The 22,277-nt window shown below is 41.4% G+C and overlaps 1 protein-coding gene and 1 long non-coding RNA gene across 4 annotated transcripts in view; one reads left to right on the top strand and one right to left on the bottom strand.

Annotated features, from left to right (window-relative positions):
• The window catches only part of LOC108408299 (uncharacterized), an 89,195-nt gene that overhangs the window by 44,608 nt on the left and 22,310 nt on the right, over positions 1-22,277 (top strand). The gene's annotated exons all lie outside the window — the stretch shown is intronic.
• ARHGEF4 (Rho guanine nucleotide exchange factor 4) overlaps positions 1-22,277 on the bottom strand; it is a 129,301-nt gene that overhangs the window by 97,200 nt on the left and 9,824 nt on the right. For all 3 annotated transcript variants that reach the window (XR_012133431.1, XM_073241607.1, XM_073241608.1), the window contains exon 2: positions 19,482-19,638. Coding sequence is in view for 2 of the 3 variants with exons in the window: in XM_073241607.1 (XP_073097708.1) it covers positions 19,482-19,638 (157 nt within the window). In the remaining variant the exon portion in view is untranslated. The remainder of the gene's footprint in view (positions 1-19,481; positions 19,639-22,277) is intronic.

The raw sequence follows: 22,277 nt of genomic DNA, 5'->3' as shown, positions 1-22,277 counted from the left end.
CACACACAAAGACCTGATTTCAGTCGCAGTCTAGGTTTTTCTTTTCTGGAGTTTCAGATGACCAGAATATGCAGTATGTACTCTTTGGGGTCTGGCTTCTTTCTCTCAGTGATATTTTACAGACTCATCCACATATCCTGGCTGCAGCAGGTACATGCCTCCAGTGCCTTGAACCTGGTGATACTGTTGTGCCCAGCATGCAATTCCCAAACGCCCCGGAGACTCCCCCCACCACAGGTGGGAAAGCGGTCAGCACCACTTTTAGTTGAGGCTCCTTCACACACATTTTGAAAAGACGTTCACTCAACCAGCCCTTCCCAAGCACAGTTTCTCAGAGTTTGTCCTAAGACATTTCTCAAAGTGAGATGCTTTTAATCCTCCTTCACCAAGACAAGAAAAACACCACCAAAGCATGTAGTGTGTGAGGTTTGGAAGGAACCAAGTAGACTCAGAAACTCAGGAATAATGTGGTACAATCATTTCAAATATGTTGCAAGGCAGGAAGGAGCTGGGGATCCGAAAGGAAACATTAAAATCAAACCATTTGGGAAGGAGAGAGGTGTGGTTGCTATTTGGTGTCAGGAGAAAGGAGTTCATGAACATGCCTGGGCAAGCACCAAGGACTGTGTTGTCAGGAGCCAGGGGACAGAGCAGCCTGCTGCAGCCTCTGCCAGAAGTCCTGCATCCAGACCACCTCCACCCCACCAGCTATGTCATTAAACTAGCAACTGACTTCCCGACAGATGGCATGTGAGCGGTCCTTTCAATGCCGTCATAGCTTGAAGTCACCTTACAGATTCAGACTGGCATCACAGTGGCATGCTTCAGGGCCCAAGAATTCCAAAGTCCCAGGTGCCAAACAATCAAGGATGCAGACATCGACTGCCAGAGGTCTCATTCCTGTTTCCTGCCCCTGCTCAGCGCCACCATTCAGGACAGTGTAGTAAGGGGTGGCACCTTCTGCTGGGTCTTGCTGAGGATCAAGTGTTTAATTTTGAGTCCCATGTATTTTGGCAAGAGATCTCACTCTGTCGCAATGGAAATAAAAGCCTTTCGGGGGGAAAAAATCTAAAGTAACTCTCCCAGATTACAAAATCGGTGTGGTCTATGCAAAGGAGCCCTGGACTAGCAGGTTTAATGTTCCTTAAAGTATACAAATGCTGTAATATGAAGAGTACATTTTTTAATAAAAGTATTTATTTGAATTGGTCAGACATTTGATTCTAAATCTTATGAAGACAGAATATTTTCTTCCTGAATTGATTCCGGAGTATAATCCTCAAATAATTTCTCATCATAAATCCATGTAATTCCAGGGTTATCTCTGAGGGGTGGCTTGGAAGTTGAATCTAAAGCCTGAAGTTTTCTTTTTGCTGAAGTTTTGTGGGGTGAATGGTGGGTCAAATTTGAATGTTTTTAAGCAGAAAAGCTGTCTTTTGTCATAGGCCTGGCAATTCCTGTCTTATTTCTATAACCATATGAAGCTTCAAACCCTAGGACTTTCCCCTGTAGAAAACAGGTACGGGGGTTTTTGCCCTGGGGTGGTTGGCTGGTGGTTGGGGAGATGAGAATCGTGTTGGCAAGTGGGATCCAGCATCCTTCCTACCTTCTCCTCTTCCCTGTCTGCTGCCTCTGGTGATGAGCCTCCGTCCATCAGAACTCCTCTCTACCCACCTCCTTCCTTCCTCAAACTCCTAATAACACAGTTTACACTTTATCTCCACACTTCCTCCTCTCCCATTCACTCTTTTAAAAAGTATTCATGTTGGAGGACAGGACATAAGAGCCCTTCAAAGTACAACTTCAGTTGTGTAACATTAGTTTTAGTATGTAGCATTTGCATTATCTTGCAATTCTAATATTTTTTCCTAGTTTCCACTACGATTTGCTCTTTGACCCATGGTTTATTTAAAAGTATGTTTCAGTTATCTTTTTGTTTCTGATTTCTGTTTAATTACATTATAATCAGAGAGCATGGTCTGTGTGATACCAATTCTTAAAAATCAGTTGAAACTGGCTCTGTAGCATAGTTCAAGGTTGTATTTTGTACATGTCCCAGGTTTGAAAAGAATTCTATTTCTAATGGTTCATGCAGGGCTCATTAAGTACTCATCAGATCGAGCTTGTTAACTGTTGAATCCTCAGTCATTTGACTAGTTTTCCACCTGCAACTAGGTGAAGTATGTTGAAACCACAGTCGTGTCTCATTTGTCAATTTCCTCTTTTGTCATCTTTTGATCTAAATAGTCCTGCATTATATAAGCGAGTGCATAATTATGTAGGTTTATAATTCTTATATTTTCCTAGTGAGTGGCTCTTTTTTTTATTCCATAGTAACCTTCTTTAACCCTAAAAAAGGTTTTTTAATTTAAGGGTTATCTTCTGTAATATTAGTAGACACACCAGCTTTCTTTGGGTTAGTATTTGCCTGGTACTTTATCTATTTTTCCATTCTTTTATTTGCAGTCTTTTTATGCTCCTTAGGCCTATTTTTCCTAACCAACATTTAGCTGGGTTTTCAAAATCCAGTATTTCAATCACTTTTAACTCAGGAGTTTAACCAGTGGGCATTGTTGTGGTCACTGATATATGTGGGTTTTTTCTATTCTTCAGTCTTTCTGAGCTCCCCTTCTTTTATTTACCTTTGGAATTTCCCTTGTGTTGGTGAACATGAAAGTGGTTGCTTAAGAGCATATGTCAAAAGGAATGTTATGCTTTATTTCTGTGTGTTTTCGTTGCAGTGAGCACTTTGGGAAATACACAGTCTGTGATAATTCTAGAATCCGATGGTCCTGCCTGTCTGCTCACTCACATCACTGGCAGAGGGCCCGTGACCTCTGCATTGCCAGATCCAAGGCTCTGGTTTTTCTTTTCTTGACTATTTATTTTTTTACGATTTTATTGAGGTATAATTGACATCAACAGCACCTATTTCAAGTATACAATTAAAGTTTTACATCCATCTGTGAAACCGTGACCATAATCAATATGGTGAATATTTCTCTTGCTTCCAAAAGTGACCTCATGCTTCCCTGAAATCCCATCTTTTGTCCCCGCCTTTCCTCTCCCTGGCCACCCTCCTCTGTCCCCAGGCAATCTTTATCTGTTTCTGCTACTATAAGCTGATTTACATTTTCTAGTGTTCTATATAAATGGATTTACTTTTGTCTGGCTTTTTTCACTCCACACAGTTTTTTGAGATTCATCTATGTCACATGTGTCAAAAATTCACTTTACCTGCTAAGTAGTATTCCACTGTATAGCTATATCAGCACAATTTGTTTTTCTGTTTACCTGCTGATGGGCATTTGAGCTGTTCCCACACCTTGGCTTTCCAAGTAGACCTGCCATGAATATTTTGTCCAAGTTTTTGTATGGACTGTGCTTTCATTTGTCTTGAGTAAATACTGAGGAATGGAATGACTGGGTCGTATGGTGGGGTATATGTTTAATTTCCTAAGAAATGCAGGCCGTTTTCCCTGCCCCTTTACACTCACTCCAGTGGCATGTGAGAGTCTGGCTGCTTCACACCCTCATTCACATCTGGAATCACCAATTTTGGTGATTTTAGCCTTTCTAGCAGGTGTGAAATGGTATCTCATGGTGGTCTTAATTTGTATTTTCCTAATGATATATGCTGTTAAGCATCTTTTCACATGATTTTTGCCATCTGTACATCTTGTTTGGTGAAATTTCAGTTCAGCTTCTTTACCCATTAAAAAAATTGGGTTGTGTTCTTATTATTGAGTTGTAGGACTTCTTTATATGCCCTAGATATGTCTGGTGGATATATGCTTTGCAAATAGTTCTTCCAATCTACAGATTGCCTTTCATTTTACTAACATATTTTTTGAAGAGCAAAAGGTTTTAATTTTGATGAAGCCCAGTTCGCTTATTTTTGTAGGTTTTTTGTGTGTTGGATTAAAAAAATTCTTTTCAACCTAAAGTCACTATCATTTTTTTTTCCTATCTTTTCTTGTAGACTACGGTAGACAGAATAATGACCCTCTAACCTAAAAGATGCCCATGTCCTAATCCCTGGAACCTGTGAATGTTACCTTTTATGACTAAAGGGACTTCACAGATGTGATCATGTTTACCAGGTTTGAGGACGAGATGATCCTGGGTTGTCCAAGCGGGCCCCAAGTAGTCACAGGGTCCTTATAAGGGGAAAATGGAAGCAGGGGAGTCAGAGAAGGAGATGTGATGATAGAAGCAGGAATCAGAGTGATTCAAGGAAGGGCCAGGAGCCAAGGAGGCGGGCCGCCTCCAGACGCAGGGAAGGGCTGGCACAGGCTCCCCCGGGGCCCCACGGGGAACAGCCCTGCTGACACCTTGATCTCAGCCCGCAGGAGTTGTCCACTACTGCCTACCGTGGGAACGTGTAGCAGCACCGGCAGGAGGACAGGACTGCGTCACACAGCACTGTGGCAGCTTCCAGAGGATGGTCCTAGACGTGTCTGTGCCATGACAGCCAGGTGACAGGCCTGTCGCCTCACCTGCCCTGGCTCACTCCTGTCAGTGGCTGCCATGGTGCCAGGAGTGCTGCTCTAACTAGATTTTTGGGAAGATAAAGTAAGGATATCAGAGCTCTCTGAAAATTCTAAATATTCTTCTGCTACTTTAAGCTATATGAAGATCTCCAAGTTGCACATGGGGATCAGACACCCCATTCTGTCAGTTCTCACCACAGCTAGCACCACAAACACCTGGGGACAGAATTACCTCACATGCCTTGTTATCTCCCATGGCATCTAGCACAGGCCTGGTACAGAGTAAACACACAGCAAACAGTAGAGGAATGTAGAGCTGGTCAGCCTCCCCACGGCAGTGGACGGCCACTGTCACTCTGTGGCTGTGATCTTACAAGCACTTTTTATTCACAGAACATCTTCCCCAAACGTAATGCTCAAAGGCCATTCACATTTACTTGCACATTTCCCACTTACTGTGTGCCAGCAGACACAGAAGTATCTTGTTTTTTGGTATTTTCCAATTTGTGAATATACTTTACTACAGAAATGAAATGCTTTACTATTCTGAGTAAAGAAGGTTGTTTTTTGTTTTTTTTTCTAAGGAAGCTTATTCAAATAACTGGAGTTAAACTGCAATTCCTCCTGAAGCCTCAGATGGAGGGAGGGTGACTCTCACCGTGGTCTGTCTTCTAGTTCAAGTTGTTCCTAAAGATCCCCTCAGAGTCATAGCTCAGGGCTGGCACATGGTCGATGAGTTTTTCCCATTAAATATTTGATAAGCAAATTAAGGACTAGAAGGTGGTGACAAGGTGGGACATGAGGAGAGGCTGCACACAACCAGAAGACCAGTCCGAGGGACCTCAGATGCTTCTTTCGGGCCTAATCTCCACATTACCTCTGGTCATATTAGCTCACTTAGCCAACCTTATGCCCCGCAAGTCCCTGAGGTTTCAACCTCCCTGAAAGATGGGTCTCAAACATGAAGGAGAAGTAAAGACTTTCTCAGAGTAACAAAAACCGAGGGCATAATTTCCTGCAGCCTCACTGCATAAGAAATGTTACAAGTTCTTCCGACACAAGGAACACCATAGCACACTGAAACCTGCATCTGCACGAAGAAATGAAGACGGCAAAGTAGGAATATTAGGGAACTTACGAACGTGGTAAAGGTGAGCTACAAGCAACACCGAAGCTAGCGCCGCACTTAAAGGTGAAAGACCGGAAGCTTTCTGCCCGGGAGTCAGGACATCTTCTCTCACGTCTTCTACTCAGCACTGAGCTTTGAGTCCAGTGTAATAAGAGAATACAAAGAAATAAAAGGAATACAGATTAAAATGGAAGGAATTAATACATGTGTGATTTCTATATAGAAAATCCCAAAGAAACTAAAAGAAAACCTCCTAGAATTCACAGATGAGTGTAGAAGGTTGCAAGACAGAAGGTCAAGAAACAAATGAACTGCATTTCCATATACTAGGGGTGAGTGGTCATAAATTGAAATTAAAAATAGCATTTATAATAGTAGCCCAAAATTATATCCCTAGGTATAAATCTGACAGAATACATTCAAGGTCTATATGTTAGTATTTCATCTTGCTGATACTTTTTAATCAGCATTGATGAAAGAAATCACAGACCTAAATAAATGAAGAGAATATGGGTGTTTATAAATTTGAAGACTTAACATTACTTAACATAATTACTTAATATTACTATTAGTAAGAGGCCAATTCTCCCCAACTTAGAACAGCTTAAGTAACAAAATTAGTGACCATATTATTGAACTATAACCAAAAGAATAAAATAATTATCCATAAGCCTATACTGATATGAATAAATTACTGAATAAATAAAAAATGTGGGAGAAGAGAAAACTTTTCCTTACTGAAAAATTCCAATTAATAGATGTGGAAGGAATAAGGGAAATAGAAAAATCACCATTAGAACACTTCAGTAAGAGTTACTTCAGGGAAGAGCTACCAATGAATGCTAAAATTATGTGTAAAGAGTGATCAAAACGTTCATACTTTGAGAAAAGGAAGCTAATCATAACACTAAAGAAAGTCATCAAACCACAAAAGGAGAAAGAGAAGAAAGGAACAAAGATGAACTACAAAAACATCCAGAAAACAATTAACAAAATGGCAGTAAGCACATACCTAGCAACGTATACTTTAAAAGAAAGTGGACTGAATGCTGCAATCAAAAGACATAGTGTGGCTGAATGGATAAAAAATAAGACTTATCTGCACGGTGCCTACCCAGAGCCTCATCTCAGAACTAAGGACATGCAGAGACTGGAGGTAAAGGGGATGGAAAAAGTTATTCCAAGCAAATGGAAACAAATGGTTCTAAGAGGGAATTCTAAAGCAATACATGACTATCTTAAGAAACAAGAGAAATCTTGTTTAACTTTATACAATATAACAATTGTATACTTTTAACAATTTAACTTTATACCTAAAGAACTAGAAAAAGTAGAACAAGTGAAGACTAAAGTTAGCAGAAGCAAGGAAATAACAAAAATCAGGCAGAAATAAATGAAAAAGAGACAAAAAACAACAGAAAGATCACTGAAACTAAGCTGGTTCTTTGGAAAGATAAACAAAGTTGACAACTCCTTAGCTAGACTCATTAAGGAAAAAAGAGAGCGCTCAAATAAATAAAGTCAGAAATGAACAAAAAGTTACAAATGACCCCACAGGAGCACAAAGGATCGTAAGAGACGACTACAAACAGTTATGTGCCAACAAACTGGACAACCTAGAAAAAGTGGATGAATTCCTGGAAACATGAAATCTTCTGAGACTAAATCACAAAGAAATAGATAATCTTAATAGACCAATTATTAGTAAGGAGATTGACTCAGTAATAAAAATAACTCTCAACAAACAAAAGTCCATGACCAGACAGCTTTACTGGTAAATCCTACCAAATAGTTTTAATAGCTATCATTCCCAAACTCTTCCAAAAAATTTGAGAGGGAAAACTTGCTAACTAATTTTATGAGATCAGTATTACCCTGATGTCAAAACTATACACCACCACAAAAAAAGAAAATTAAAGACCAATATCCCTGATGAATGCAGATGTAAAAATCCTCAACAAAATATTAACAAACCAAATTCAACAACACTTTTAAAAGATCATAAACCATATTTTATGGGATTCATTCCAGAGATGCAAGGATGATCAACATTTGCAAATAAATCTGTGTGATATAACACAATCACAAAATGAAAGATAAAAATCATACGATCTTCTCAATAGATGCCAAAAAAGCATTTGACAAGATTCAACATTCATTTATATTAAAAACTCTCAAGAAAGTGGATTTAGAGGAAATATGTTCAACATAGAAAAGGCTGTATATGACAAAACCATAGCTTATATCATATTCAGTGGTAAAAAGCTGAAAGCTTTCTTCCCTCTTAGGTTAGGAAGCATTCTTCCCTTTAAGACAAGGATGCCCACTCTTATTCAACAAGCTACTTTTATCAAGCATAGTACTGGAAGTCCTAGCCACAGCAATTAGGCAAGAAAAAGGCATATGAATTAGAAAGGAAGAAGTAAAACTGTCACTATCTGCAGATGACATGATACTGTATAGAGAAAACCTTAAAGACTCCACCAAAAAACTGTCAGGAATAATAAATGAATTCAGTAAAATTATAAGATACAAACTTAATATAAAAATTTGCTGTATTTCTATACACTAATAATGAACTATCACAAAGAGAAATCAAGAAAACAATTCCATTTACAATTGCATTAAAAAATACCAAAGAATAAATTTAACCCAGGAGGTGAAAAAACTGTACACTGAGGACTCTATAGCATCTTACTATGCTGATGGACAGTGAATACAATGGGGTGGGGTGGGGGGACTTGATAATATGGGTGAATGTAATAACCACAATGTTGCTCATGTGAAACCTTTATAAGATTATATATCAATGGTACCTTAATAAAAAAAACTGAACACTGAAAATAAGATACAGATGAAAGAATTCTTATTGAATTGAAAAATACACAGATAAATAGAAAGACATTCCATGCTTACTGATAGGAAGAACTGATATTGTAAAATGGCCATATTACCCATAGCACTCTACAGATTCAGTGTATTCCCTCTCAATATCCCAAATGCATATAGGATGCTATATATGAATTCATGATAACCACAGAACAAAAACCTATATAATAGATATACCAAAAATAAAGAGAAAGGAATCCAACACCAAAAAAGTCATCAATAAAAGGAAGAGAGCAAGAAAAAAAGAAAGAGAAGTACTACAAAAACAACCAGAAAATAATTGACAAAATGGCAATAAGTATATACCTATCAAAAACTACTTTAAATGTAAATAGACTAAATGCTCCAATCAAAAGACAGGGTGGCTAAACGGCCAAAAATTTAAGACTCACCTATACGCTGCCTACAAGAGCCTCACTTCAGTCCTAAAGACACACACAGACTGAAAGCAAAAAGATGGAAAAATATATTCCATGCAAATGGAAATGTAAAGAAAGCTGGGCTAGTAGAACATTTATCAGACAAACCAGACTTTAAACAGACTCTAAAATAGACTTTTAAAACAAATTCTGTAACAAGAGACAAAAAAAGCGCTACAAAATGATGAAGGGACCAATCCAACAAGAAGATAAAACAATTGCAAATATCTGCACACCCAAAGAAAGAAGCACCTGAATGCATGAAGCAAATATTAATAGACATAAAGGAAGAAAGTGACAGTAATACAAGAATAGAAGGAAACTTGAACATAGCATTTAACAGCAATAGTTATATCATCCAGACAGAAAACCAGTAAGGGAACAAGGGCATTTGACAACACATTAGACCAGACATATACAGAACACGCCATCCAGTGACACCAAAAATGAGGAATACGTATTCTTCTCAACTGTACATAGAAGTCTCTGGATAGATCACATGTTAGGCCACAAAGCAAGCTGCAATAAATTTAGGAAGATTGAAATAATTTCAAGCATCTTTTTTTACCACAATAGTGTGAAACTAGAACTCAGTTACAAGAAAAACATTGGAAAAAACACAAAAACATGAAGATTAAAGAACTTGCTACTAAACAATCAATGGGTCAATGAAGAAATCAAAGAGGAAATAAAAAATATTAGAAGACCACTGGAAATGGAGACAATAGTTCAAAATCTTTGGAATACAGCAAAAACAGTTCTAAAAGGGAATTTTATAGTGATACAAACATACTTCAAGAAACAAGAAAAATGTCAAACTATCTAATATTACACCTAAAAGAACTAGAAAAAGAAGAAAAAACAAAGCCCAAAGTTAGTAGAAGGAAGGATAATAGAAATCATAGCAGAAATAAATGAACTAGAGATGGAAAATACAATAAAAAGAAAATCAGTGAAACAAAGAGCTTAGTCTTTGAAAAGATACACAAATTTATTAATCTTTAGCCAGACTTCCCAAGGAAAAAAAGAGGACTTAGGTAAATAAAATCAGAAATGAAAGAGAAGTTACAAATGATACCACAGATTATGAAAGACTGCTATGAAAAATTACATGCCAACAAATTGGACAAACTAGAAGACAAGGATAAATTCCTAGAAACATGCTGAATCATGCTTTCAAGACTGAATCAGGAAGGAGCAGAAAATCTGAATAGACCAATTATTTGTAAGGAGATTGAAGCAGTAATTTAAAAATTCCTGACAAACAAAAGTCCAGGATCAAATGGCTTCACAGCAGAACAACAAAGCACTTAAAGAAGAGCCAGTGCCTGTTATTCTCAACCTATTCCAAAAAAACTTAAGAGGAAGGAATGCTTCCAAACTCATTCTGCATGCCAGCATTACCATGCCACTAATATCAGATGAAGACACTGAAAATACAGAACATTACAGACTGCTATCCCTGATGAACATAGATGCAAATATCCTCAACAAAATATTAGCAAATCAAACTAAAAAACACATTAAAAAGATAATTCACCACAATCAAGTGGGATTTATGCCAAGGATGCAAGGATGATCCAAATTCTGGAAATCAATCAAGGTAATACACCACATTAATAAAATGAAGGTTAAAAATCATGATCATCTCAGTAAATGCAGAAAAAGCATTTGACAAAATTCAACACTTGTTCATGATAAAAACTTTCAACAAAGTGAGTATAGAGGGAACATAGCTTAACATAATTAAGGCCATATATGACAAACCCACAGCTAACATCACACTCAATAGTGAAAAGCTGAAAGCTTTTCTTCTAAGATCAGGAACAAGACAAGGATGCCCATTCTCACCACTTTTATTCATCACAGTCCTGGAAATCCTAGCTACAGCAATCAGACAAGAAAATAAAATAATCTGCATCCAGATTGTTAAGGAAGAAGTGAAATTGCCACTATTTGTTGATGACATGACACTATATACAGAAAACCCTAAAGACTCCACCAAGAAAACTATTAGAACTAATATACAAATTCATTAAAGTTGTAGTATACAAAACAATATACAGATTGTTTTTCTTGCATTTCTCTACACTAATAACAAAGTACCAGAAAGAGAAATTAGGAAACAATCCCAATTATATAGGAAATAATCCCAATTGCACCAAAAAGAATAAAATACCTAGAAATAAATTTAACCCAGGAGGTAAAAAACTTGCACATTGAAAATGATAAGACACTGATGAAAGAAACTGAAAAAGACACAAGTGAATGGAAATACATTCCATGCTTATGGATAAGAATTGATATTGTTAAAATGGCCACACTACCCAAGGCAATCGATAACTTCAGTGCCATCTCTATCAAATTCCAATAACATTTTTCACAGACCTAGAGCAACTCATCCTAAAACTTGTATGGGACTATAAAAGACCCCAAATGACCAAACTATATTGCGACAGAAGAACAAAGCTGAAGGTATTAAAATACCCAATTTTAAACCTAACTACAAAGCTATGGTAATCAAAACACTACGCTACTGGCACAAAAATAGACACACAGATCAATGGAATGGAACAGAGAGCCCAGACATAAACCTGCATTACATGTATGATTAACTTAGGACAAAGGACGCAAGAATATGGAACGGGGAAAAGACAGTCTCTTCAACAAATAGTGTTGGGACAACTGGACAGTTACATGCAAAAGAAGGGAAGTAGGTCATTTTCTTATACCGCACACAAAAGTCAACTCAAAATAGATTAAAGACCTAAATGTAAGACCTGAAGCTACAATATTCCTAAAAGAAAATGTGCAGTAAACTCTGAGACATCAGCCTCAGCAATATTTTTCTAGATCTGTTTCTCAGGCAAGTGAACCAAAAGCAAAAATAAACAAGTAGGACTACATCAAGCTAAGAAGCTTTTTGCATAGTGATGGAAACCAACAAAATGAAAGGCAACTCACTGAATGGGAGATAATATTTGCAAATGATATATCCAGTAAGGTGTTAATATCCAAAATATATAAAGAACTCATACAACTCAACATCAAAAAAAGAGTTCTATTAAAGAATGGACAGATGACCTGATCAGACATTTTCCAAGAAAGACATACACTTAAAAGTTGCTCAAAACCACTAATCGCTGGGGAAATGCAAAATCAAAACTACAATGAGCTATCACCTCACGTGAGTCAGAGTGGCTAGTATCAAAAAGACAAGGAATAACGAGTGTTGGTTGAGCTGTGGAGAAAAGGGAGCCTTCCTGCACTTTTTGGGAATGTAAACTGGTGCAGCCACTATGGAAAACAATATGGAGGTTCCTCAAAAAATTAAAATGGAAATACTATACTATCCACTCCTGGGTATTTACCCAAAGAAAATGCTAATTCAAAAATGTATATGCAACTTTATGTTTATTGCAGCATTACTTACAACAGGTAAGATATGAAAGCAACCTAAATGTCCTTTGATAGAGGAATGGATGAAGATGTGGTATATATACATACACAATGGCCTATGACTCGGCCGTAAATGCCGTTTGCAACAACATAGATGGCCATAGAGAGTATTATTCTGAATGAAGTAAGTCAGACAGAGAAAGACAAATAACTTATGATTTCACTTCTATTGGAATTTGAAAACCAAAACAAATGAACAAGCAAAAACCCAGTAATGGACTCCTAAATACAGAGGAAAGGGAACAAGCAGAACAGGTGAAGGGGTTTAAGAGGTACAAACTTCCAGTTATAAAATAAAAAAAGTCATAGGGATGAAAAGTACAGCATAGGGAATTACTCAATAATATTGTAATATCTTTGTATGGTGACAGATGGCAACTACACTCATTGTGGTAACCTTCATTTTTTAGTTACTCACTCATCCTGTGTTGAGTCTCACTCCGTGCCAGGCCTGTGCTCGGCACCAGGGGCTGTGCAGGCAGATGCAGGGGTAGCTCGCACCTCCCTGACCTGGGGGAGCAATACGACTTTTTCCATCCTGCTCCCATGCCTGGGAAGGCCTCCCTCCCAGGCCTGCGGTCAGGGCCTGCACTAGCACAGCAGACACGTAGTGCAGTGCCCAGAGCTCAGACGTGCTGGGACACCATCAGCCTTGCGGCCCAGCACTCGGCTATGTAACTCTTACCTTCATACCCCGGACAGTATTCGGAAGCTCTATCTGTGCTCCTGGCCCGGCAAGGGCTCTTATCTGGGGGCATAATAATATTTTTATGACTGCCTCATGAGGAAAATATGGGTAAAAGGAAACAACTACTCTATAAATAAAAAGAAAAGGCATTTTCCCTCTCTGTATATTTAAATATTAATCTCCGTATGCATGTGCATAACCCTCTTTTCTGCCTGGACTTGTATATTTATTCTGGCACATTTACCATACAGTTAATATAAAGGTTCATTTAGTTGCTTCAGCTTAAAGAACCAAACACAGCTCAGGCAGGTGTGCTGTACTTGACAGTTCGCATGCTTTGCCTTCCTCGTTCGCTCTTCACAATTACTTTGTGTATTAGTATTACCCCCAATTTTGAGTTAGTAGCAGCATGGTGTTTTAGAAAAGTTAAAAGACTGAGTCAGGAAGAGTGACCACTTAGCGGCGTGTCTGTGGGAAAGGTGTTCGACTTCCCTGGACCTCTAAGATGGAAGGAAAACACTCTAGGTCGGTATGCATGACGGCACATGAGGTGAAAGAGTAGCTGTAAGGTGCCCAGCAGACAGTAGGCATTCAACACATGGACTGGACCTTTTCCTCTTATTTTAAAACGAACACAAGTGAAGCTGGGAAAAGTTAACGACTTTCTCAGGGTGGTCAGAACTCAAACCCACGTCTCCAGCTTCGAAGCTCAGCTGCTCTGAACTGACCCGCTGTGCACACTGGAAAACCAGTTCTTGTGAGTCAGGAGGCTCCGCACTCCCAGGCAGGCAGCCTGCAGTGCAGGGGCACCTAGTGGCCCAATTCACCTGCCCAAACAACAGCTTGGTCTTCGTTTTGTAGGAGGCAAAGGGCACACACCTTATGGAGTGTGCTGTCAGTTAAACAACACAGGCATCACTGACAGGCAGCACACAGTGGCAGAAGTGTCACTATCCTGGAGGCCTCAGGGGAGGCAGCAAGCATTTGTGGTCTCGCTGGGGTCACCCAACCTGGTATCCCAGCTCTGACTCTCACTGGCATCCCGCGGGCACGGCACCCCTCCTCCCTTCCCTGGCCTGGTGGACCAAAGACTGGCAGCAATTCAGGACCTGCTACACGGTAGGCATTTCACCTACACTCTCTCCGGTTCTCAGCACCCTGGAAGACGACTGTCGCTGTTCTCACATGGATGTAAGTCCCACTGAACCAGCAGACAGCCCCTGGCACAAGCAACCACCAGTGCGGACTCAGGAGCTGAGGACCCTGTTGACCTGGGTGCTCCTAGATGCAGACCCCACCCTTCACGGTCTCCTGGTTTGCACCTGGGGCTTCAGAGGACCATGCCTGGGCCTGTCTATCCTGGCTCCTGGTTCTCTGTTTGCCAAATGTGCCCTTATTTGGTAAGAGTTGGCAATAAAACCTCATTAATGTGATGGTCACCTTCACAGGCCCCTCGGGGGCTTGGGGACGCCCACATTGCTGCCAGAGCCTGGTTTCCGTGTGTCTGGAGGCTGCTGCCAGGACAGACCCGCATTTGCACAGGGGGTGGCGGGGCTGAGTGACACAGGCGGCCCCTCTGCGGTGGGCAGCCTGGTCCCATCACCGAGGCCGGGCCTGAACAGGACGGTGAGGAAGGAGGGTTCACTCCCTGCTGGAGCTGAGACCACCTCCTCCTGCCCTCAGGCACAGCCTCTGTTCTCTGGGGTTTGGACCCCGATGGGGACTCACAGCATCAGGCCCTGATTCCCAGGCCTTCGGACTCCAACTGAAATACACCACCAGCAATCCCGGTGCCCCAGCTTGCTGACGGCGGATCCTGGGACTGCTTGGCCTCCACAGCAGCACGGGCTGATTCCTATAACACACTCCCTCCTACATGTCTCCATGTAGCCTACTGCTCCCGTTTCTCAGGGGAACCCTAATATAAATACAGCAAAAAGTGTGCAAATTTCCAGTAACTGGTGGAGGGAGTATAATAGAAAGAAAAAGGGATCATATCCAAGCTCTGCTGCTCATTTAATGTGGATCAGTTAGTCATCCTCTCTAAGCCTCACATTTGCCATCTGCAAGGTGGGATGGCCATTCCCATCCCGTGCGGCTGTGGACGGTTAAACTAGGCACCCGGGAGATGGTGCATGCCTGATGAGGAGCAGCTTCCTTCCCGCGTCCACACGCCGCCCACAGGCTGTGTGTGCTGCATGGTTAACACCGGACCGGTCCTGAGCCGTCGCAGCCAGGAGGCTGGGTTCCGCTTGGACCCCAGCAGACAGAAGGCTCCCCGCCGACTCTACGTGGGAACTCCCCCATACACCAGCTCTGCACAACGCAGCTGGTCACAAGGCAACACCGTTTCAGTATTCCAGTAAGAGGACAAGAACTGAAGGTCGTTTATTAACATTTATATGCAATACTGCAGTTTTCCCAGTGCCTTGGGTTAAAAACTAATCAATAAGACTATATAAAAACCAGACCCTCTTAATTCAAGATAAAAACAATAGAAGTGTTTCTAATAAATGGTACTGGAAATACAACCACATGCAAAAAAATGTGAAATATTAGAAAAACTCCATCTTACACCATACAAATAATTAACTCAAAATGCATCACACACCTAAGTGTTAGAGCTAGACCACCAAACTCTTAGAAATAAATATAAGAAATCGTTGTGATCTTGGAGTAAGCAAATAGGTTGCAAAAAGTCTGAACCAGCAAAACAAAAAGGGGAAATTGGACTTCATCCAAATTTAAAACTTTGGCTGTTTAGAAGTCACTGTACGAGAAGTAAAAGGCAAGCCACAGAATGGGAGAAAAGAAAATACTCAAACACATCTGACAAGGAACTGTATCCAGACTATATAAAGGACGCTCACAGGTCAGGAGTAAGCTAAACCCAATATAAACATGGGCAAAAAAATGGAAGATCCTTCATCAAAAGAGTATACAGATGGCAAATGAGTACATGATATTATGCTAGCATCATTAGTCATTAGGGAAATGTAGATCAAAACCACCATGAGATGCCACTTTTCACCACTAGGATGGCTAACATCCTAAAAACCGACGATCCCACGTAGACAAGGCTCCGAGGCAGCCAGGCTCTCACACTGCTGGCAGGGTGGGCGTGCGTAGCTGCTGGGAAGGAGTGTGTGCTTCATGTAAAGTCAAACACACTTAGCATGTGACCTGCAACGCTATTCTAGGTTCTGATCAAAACACGTGAAACACATGTCCACACAAAATCTGGTAGCAAATGTTCATAACAGAAGTAATCATAATAGCCAAACTGTCCACAGTCCAAACGTCCCCCCACTGTGTCTGGTAAATGCACAGTGATGCCCTGGAACTCCACGCAGCCACAATAAAGGAACAACTTCGCACACTCACGACCACTTGGCAGAATCTCCGAAGTATTCTACCAAATGCAAGAAGGCAGACACCAAGGACCACGTCCACTACTCCATTCACTTGAGACTACAGGGAAGGCTCTAGGGGCAGTAGGGGAGGGACCTTCTCGGGGAGCAGGAAGGTTCTATGTGATGACTGTACTGATAGGTATGCAGTTAAATCAAACTGTATACTTAAAAGTAGTGAATTTTATCATGTGAGTTATACCTCAACAAAATTGATTTTAAAATTCCATGCTGTGACTTCTACTATAACCAGGAAAACAATCGTAGAAGAGGCTAATTGTGTGTGTGTGTGTGTGGGAGGGGACCTCCTGCACAGGTAGGGACTGAGGGTAGTCGGCCTAAGAAGATGTGCACTGGCCACCCTGGAGCCACGGGAGGGAAGGCCGTGCAGGGAGCCCCAGAAAGGGATCTTGGAAGAAAAAGCAAACCATGACTGGATGAAACTGTTAAGGATTATCACTAGTTCTTCCTCTCCAGAAAAAATAGCTTTTTCTAAAAATTAAGTCAATAGATGATTCATTATGCAAACAAAGCAAAGAATGCAGAAGGAGATGAAATGACAGCAAGCCCCTTTTCTGTCCCCCACTCTCTGGGGATGGCAGGGGCAGGGCCACGCTTTCACCAGCACTACCCTGCGTCCTTTCCAGGTGTCTCAGCAGCTCTTCAGTGACAGAGGAATGGAAGGTCCTTTGAGTTCAGTCTGCAACCCGGGGCTTCAGAGTTCATGCCAGAGCCCTTTGTCTTCCTCCACTCCGGGAATCATGCTGAAGAATGAGCATTGCCTGGTCACTGGACTCATACAAACCCGGCAGCAGCTCTGGGCAGGCAGTGGGGCAAGCACGGGGCGTGCATAAGCATGGAGCTGAACATCGTTACTGTAATTTTTGTGATAACTAAGTTTGGCTTAGCTCGGAAAACAGCATTTACAGAAAACAATCACACCTATAGCAAATGACACACACATCCACAGTCTCTAATACACAGACCCAGGTTTGCAATTCTGAAACTATGTCCATTGATCAGATGCGCCCATAGAGGGCCTGTCTGAGCCCTGCTGTGACCCTCGCGGGCCATGGTTGGCATATCTCCTGGCGTATACCCAGGCAGGGCAGGGCAGGGCAGGGCAGCCCATATGGCTCACAGCCTAGTAACAGGGCCATCCAAACTCCGAATTAACTCCCATCCAGACCTTGCCACACTGTCCCTCCCCAGATGCCAGAGCAGTCTCCCCTCTCAGAAGCACCCATGTCCCTCCTCACCTGCTAGGTCCAGCTGTCCTGGAATGCAGGTAAACCCAGGTGTGGCCTTCTGCAGCAGAGCACGTCCTCCGAGAACTGGGGAACATGCCCAGACTGGGCAGGGAGGGGCCCCGGGAAGTGCGGAAAGAGCCTCCAGGTGTTCACAATGCCAACACGTGCTTCCTCAGGCCTGGTCCAGTTGGGCTGATTCAGCGGGCGAGGCCACCACCCTGATGAAGTCAGGCAGGAGCCCAGCCTCCTTCGTCAGCCCCGCCCTCTCACTCTGCGAGGGACTGAGTCCCAGAGGCAGAGGAGGAAGACGGTATCTTCCCACCCTGCTCAGGCCACCTTGGCTGACCGAACAGCTCAACCCATCCTCCATCCCACTTCCTGAGGACACGTTTGCCTCTGGGGCTGCACCAGGCTGACGGTGCATCCAGAACAAGGCAGAACAGAGTCAAGGCTGGCACAGATCTGCGGTGAACTTGGGCAGAATCTGTACAGGCCACAGAGGAGAGAGGAGGCTAGCGTCTGGGAGGGGCCCTGTGGACAGGCGCGCACTGCTGGCCGGGTGTCCGTGTGCTGCTGGGGGATGAGGAGATCCGAACTGGTCCCCGGGAGGGGGTTCATCCTGCCCAGCCCTGAGTCCTGCACCAGAGCGCTGTTTGCCATCTGGCAAAGCTTAGAGGTGCCAAACCTCGATTTTCTCCTGAAAGGCAGGGTCTAGAAGAGGCCATAGTCAATAACTCTCATTTTCTACCTGGTAAAGCCTGTAAAAGTGAGTTGCTGAAAACACATGGCTAACAGAGGGCAAAGCTGGGGTAAAAAGGCACCTCTTCATTGGCCTGTTGATCTCTGCACCACATCTCAGTGCCTACCCAGCCCCCATCCACCCACTCCTCCCACACCTGTACAGCGCCAGATGCCAGGCAATGCCCAGTGAATTCCTGTGGGCAGCAATGGGTTAACTGGCTGTGCTGTCACTCAGCAGGCCCTTCACAACACCTTTCCCTCAGAAACAAGGACAAGCTTGGCCAGGCCTCCCCTTGAAGAATCGCCATCCCAGTGAGCAGGTTCCCAGGCCGCCCATCCCTCCAGCACGGCTGTCATTGAAACCATCACTGAAACCCCCCAGAATGCCCGTATCAGGAGGGGAGGTGGAGGAGGACCTGACTCTCGTGTGGAACACTGAGACTGGTTTTGCTACCTTTCCTTTGTCTGTCCAAATAGCCTTTCACCCCAAATGAAGGCCCACTTCTCCTTTGAAGCTGCCAGCTCCTCACAGGTCCCACTGCCTTCGAGACCCAGAAGGCCTGTACCTATTGTACAGAGTAAGGGAGCAGCCAGGAAATTCATTCACTAAGATGAGGTGGTAGCAGGCACTTTCCAAAGAGCAGATATGAATAGGAATGGGTAAAAGCTCATGAAAAAGGCACAGTCAAGAGGATTCATAGGCTTTCTTCAATGATGCTATATTTTTGGCAAGACCCATATCTCATCCACATGCACCAGGAGGAGTGGGGTGTGTCTGTCTTAATCACATCTGTGTATCAGCTTTCAGAGCTCTGACTTATACATGGGAGCTGTTCAAGAAATAGTTGACTGACTGACTGACTGACTGAATGAATGAATGAATGGCATGATACAGGTTGCCTCACATACATCACACCAACTGCCATTGAACTAAGGTTTGTATCTCCTTCTATAGGAAATAGAAGATAGGCAATGAAATAAAATTTGTTAAAGGCCTACTTACTGTCACCCATGCATTTGATGCTTTTGGTGAGGTAGGCTCATAGCAGCCTCCAGGGAAAGCTAAGGTCAGGGGTCCCAGGCAGGCTGACGCTGGTTCTGCCCCAGGTCTGTGTTCTTCCCACGGAGCTTCCAGAGCTCCTATAGCCAAGAGTGAACACCTGGAGGAAATATTCCAAATAAGTTTTTTCATGAAGTTGATCATCTTTCTATATCTAGATAAGGAATTGGCAAACCGCACTACATGACTGTGAGCCACATGTGGCCTGCCGCTTGTTTCTGCAAGTAAAGTTTTATTAGACACAGTCTTAGCCGTTCCTTTGTATGTTGTCTATGGCCGCTTCAGGCTCTGTTATGGACTGAATTGTGTCTCCCACCATATTCATATGTTGCAGCCCTAACCCCCAATGTAACTGTAGTGGGATACAGGACCTTTAAAGAGTCAATTAAGGTTAAATGAGGTCATAAAGGGGACCTGGTAGGACTGATCTCCTTATAAAAAGAGGGAGAGACACCAGAAATCTCTCTCTTCCTTTCTGCACACACACAAGTAAGGTCGTGAAACGGCAAGAAGATGACCTGCAAGGTAGGAAGACAGATCCTACCAGAAAGCGACCTCATGGCACCATGATGTTGGACTTCTAGGTTCCAGAACTGTGAGAAAATAAACCCCTGTTGTTTAAGCCACCCAGTCTGTGGCATTTTGTTGTTATGGTAGCTGCACCTGACTAATATAGGCTACAGCAGTAAGAACTAAGTAGTTGTGAAATAGACCATATGCAAAGTTGAAGATATTTATTATAGGGACCTTCAAGGAACAAGTTTGCCAACCCCCAATCTAGAGGCTCATAGCCAGATATTGATAAACACTCAACAAACACAGTTCAAGTGAATTTAATTGTATTGCTATTTTAGTCACTTATTAATTCATCCTACAATTATATTTGCATCCCAGCTATGCACCCTGAACACTGAATCATGCAGTCACCAAATATTTGCTGAGTCTTTTCCTAGGTGCTGCAGTCACAGAGATCCATCAGACAGTCCCTGCCCTAAAGGAGCGCACAGTGCGTCATGGAGACATGTCTTAGCTCCATAAAGGCTTATTCCATGCTCAATGACCCTGCCTCTTTTTTATAGGTTGGGGAAGGCTCTGTCAGGCAGAGACAATAGATCCCAAGAGGGATCAAATCCAAAACTTCTCTCTGGCTCAGAGAAATTTCTCAGAGTTTCAGCTCCTAGCCAAAGGCAGATGGTAGAAAAGGAATTAACTGACAATGAGACAAGCATCTCAGTATTCTTATCTCTATGACTGACATGATGACACCTCACAGGATGGTCCCGAGAACTCAAGGAGACAAACGCAAAGTGCCTGAAACAAAACAAGTACATTCACTATGTTTAAAGAAACAAAAGACAACTTTAAGTTTATATGTACATTAGGAAACTAGAAATCAACCTAGAAATTAAAACTATACTAAAAGGATTAAAAATTCAACACATAGCTTTAACAGCAAGTTTGATACAGCTAAAGAGAAAATTAGTGAATCAGATGATAGGTCAAAAGAAATTCACAAAAATACAGTACAGAGAGATAAAATGATGGAAATTATGGAAGAGTGAAAGAACAATAAAGTGAACAAGTGTAACAAACATTTAAACTGGAGTTTCAAAAGAAGAGAAAGATAAAATGGCAAAGATAAAACATTTGAAGAATTAATGGCTGGTAATTTTGTGGAACTAGTAAAAGATACCCATCCATACATTTAAGAAGTCCAACAAATCTCAAATTGAATAAAAAAAAGAGAAGTCTATCTCTAGACAAATAAGAGTGAAACTGAAAAACTCCAGATAAGGGGAGTGGAGTATCTTAAAAGCATCCAGAGGAAAAAAATGACTAATTGCAAAAAGTTTGACTGATAAGAGCAACACAAGGAGCCAGAATACAGTGGAATAATATCTTCAATATGCTAGAAGAAAATTGCTGGCAAACCACCTTTTAATAATGATCATAATTTAAGAAAACAAGAAGCTGAGAAAATAATGAGTAGACTCTCATTAAGAAAAATCTAAAGAATGAATTTCAGACAGAAGGAGAGTAATCCTAGATGGAAGAAAGAATGATGAACAAAGTAGTAAATAAGTAGGAAAATTAAAATGCACATAGGCTATATAAAACAACAATAATAACACCTAATAGGGTCAACAAAGAAAACACAGAAGCAAAATACAGGACAAGATCAAAAAGTCAGTGAGGGTATAAAGTTAAAGTATTCTGAGATCACTGTGCTACACTCATAAGGAAGATAAAGGAATTGATTAATTATAATTTGATAAATTAAATATGCATTTTCAAAGTCTTAGTCAAATATTAAAAGAATGGAGACAGAATGTATAACTTCTAAACAGGTAGTGAAAAATATTGTAATGATTATAAATTCAAAAGACTGAAATAATTCACTGTACATTCTCTGATCCAACACACCTAAACTAGAAATAAATAACAAAGACTAGTCTCCATATACTTAAAAATTGAGAATCAACTTATAACAATCCATGGACTGGAAATGAAATACCAATGAAATTAGATACTGTTTTGAACCAGATAATTTAAAAAATACCACAAATGAAAACTCATGGAATGTAGCCAAAGTATTACTTGAGGGGACAATTTGTAGCCTTAAAATACCAGGAAAAAAAAAAAGCCTGAACACTAATAAATTAAGCATACTTTTCATGAAGTTAGGAGGTGAATAAAAATATAAAGCCCAGTTAGTATTAGAAAGAATAAAACAAAACT

The sequence above is a fragment of the Manis javanica genome, chromosome 7 (assembly GCF_040802235.1).
Source record: "Manis javanica isolate MJ-LG chromosome 7, MJ_LKY, whole genome shotgun sequence".
Classification (NCBI taxonomy): domain Eukaryota; kingdom Metazoa; phylum Chordata; class Mammalia; order Pholidota; family Manidae; genus Manis; species Manis javanica.
This window is presented reverse-complemented; position numbering and strand designations above follow the sequence as displayed.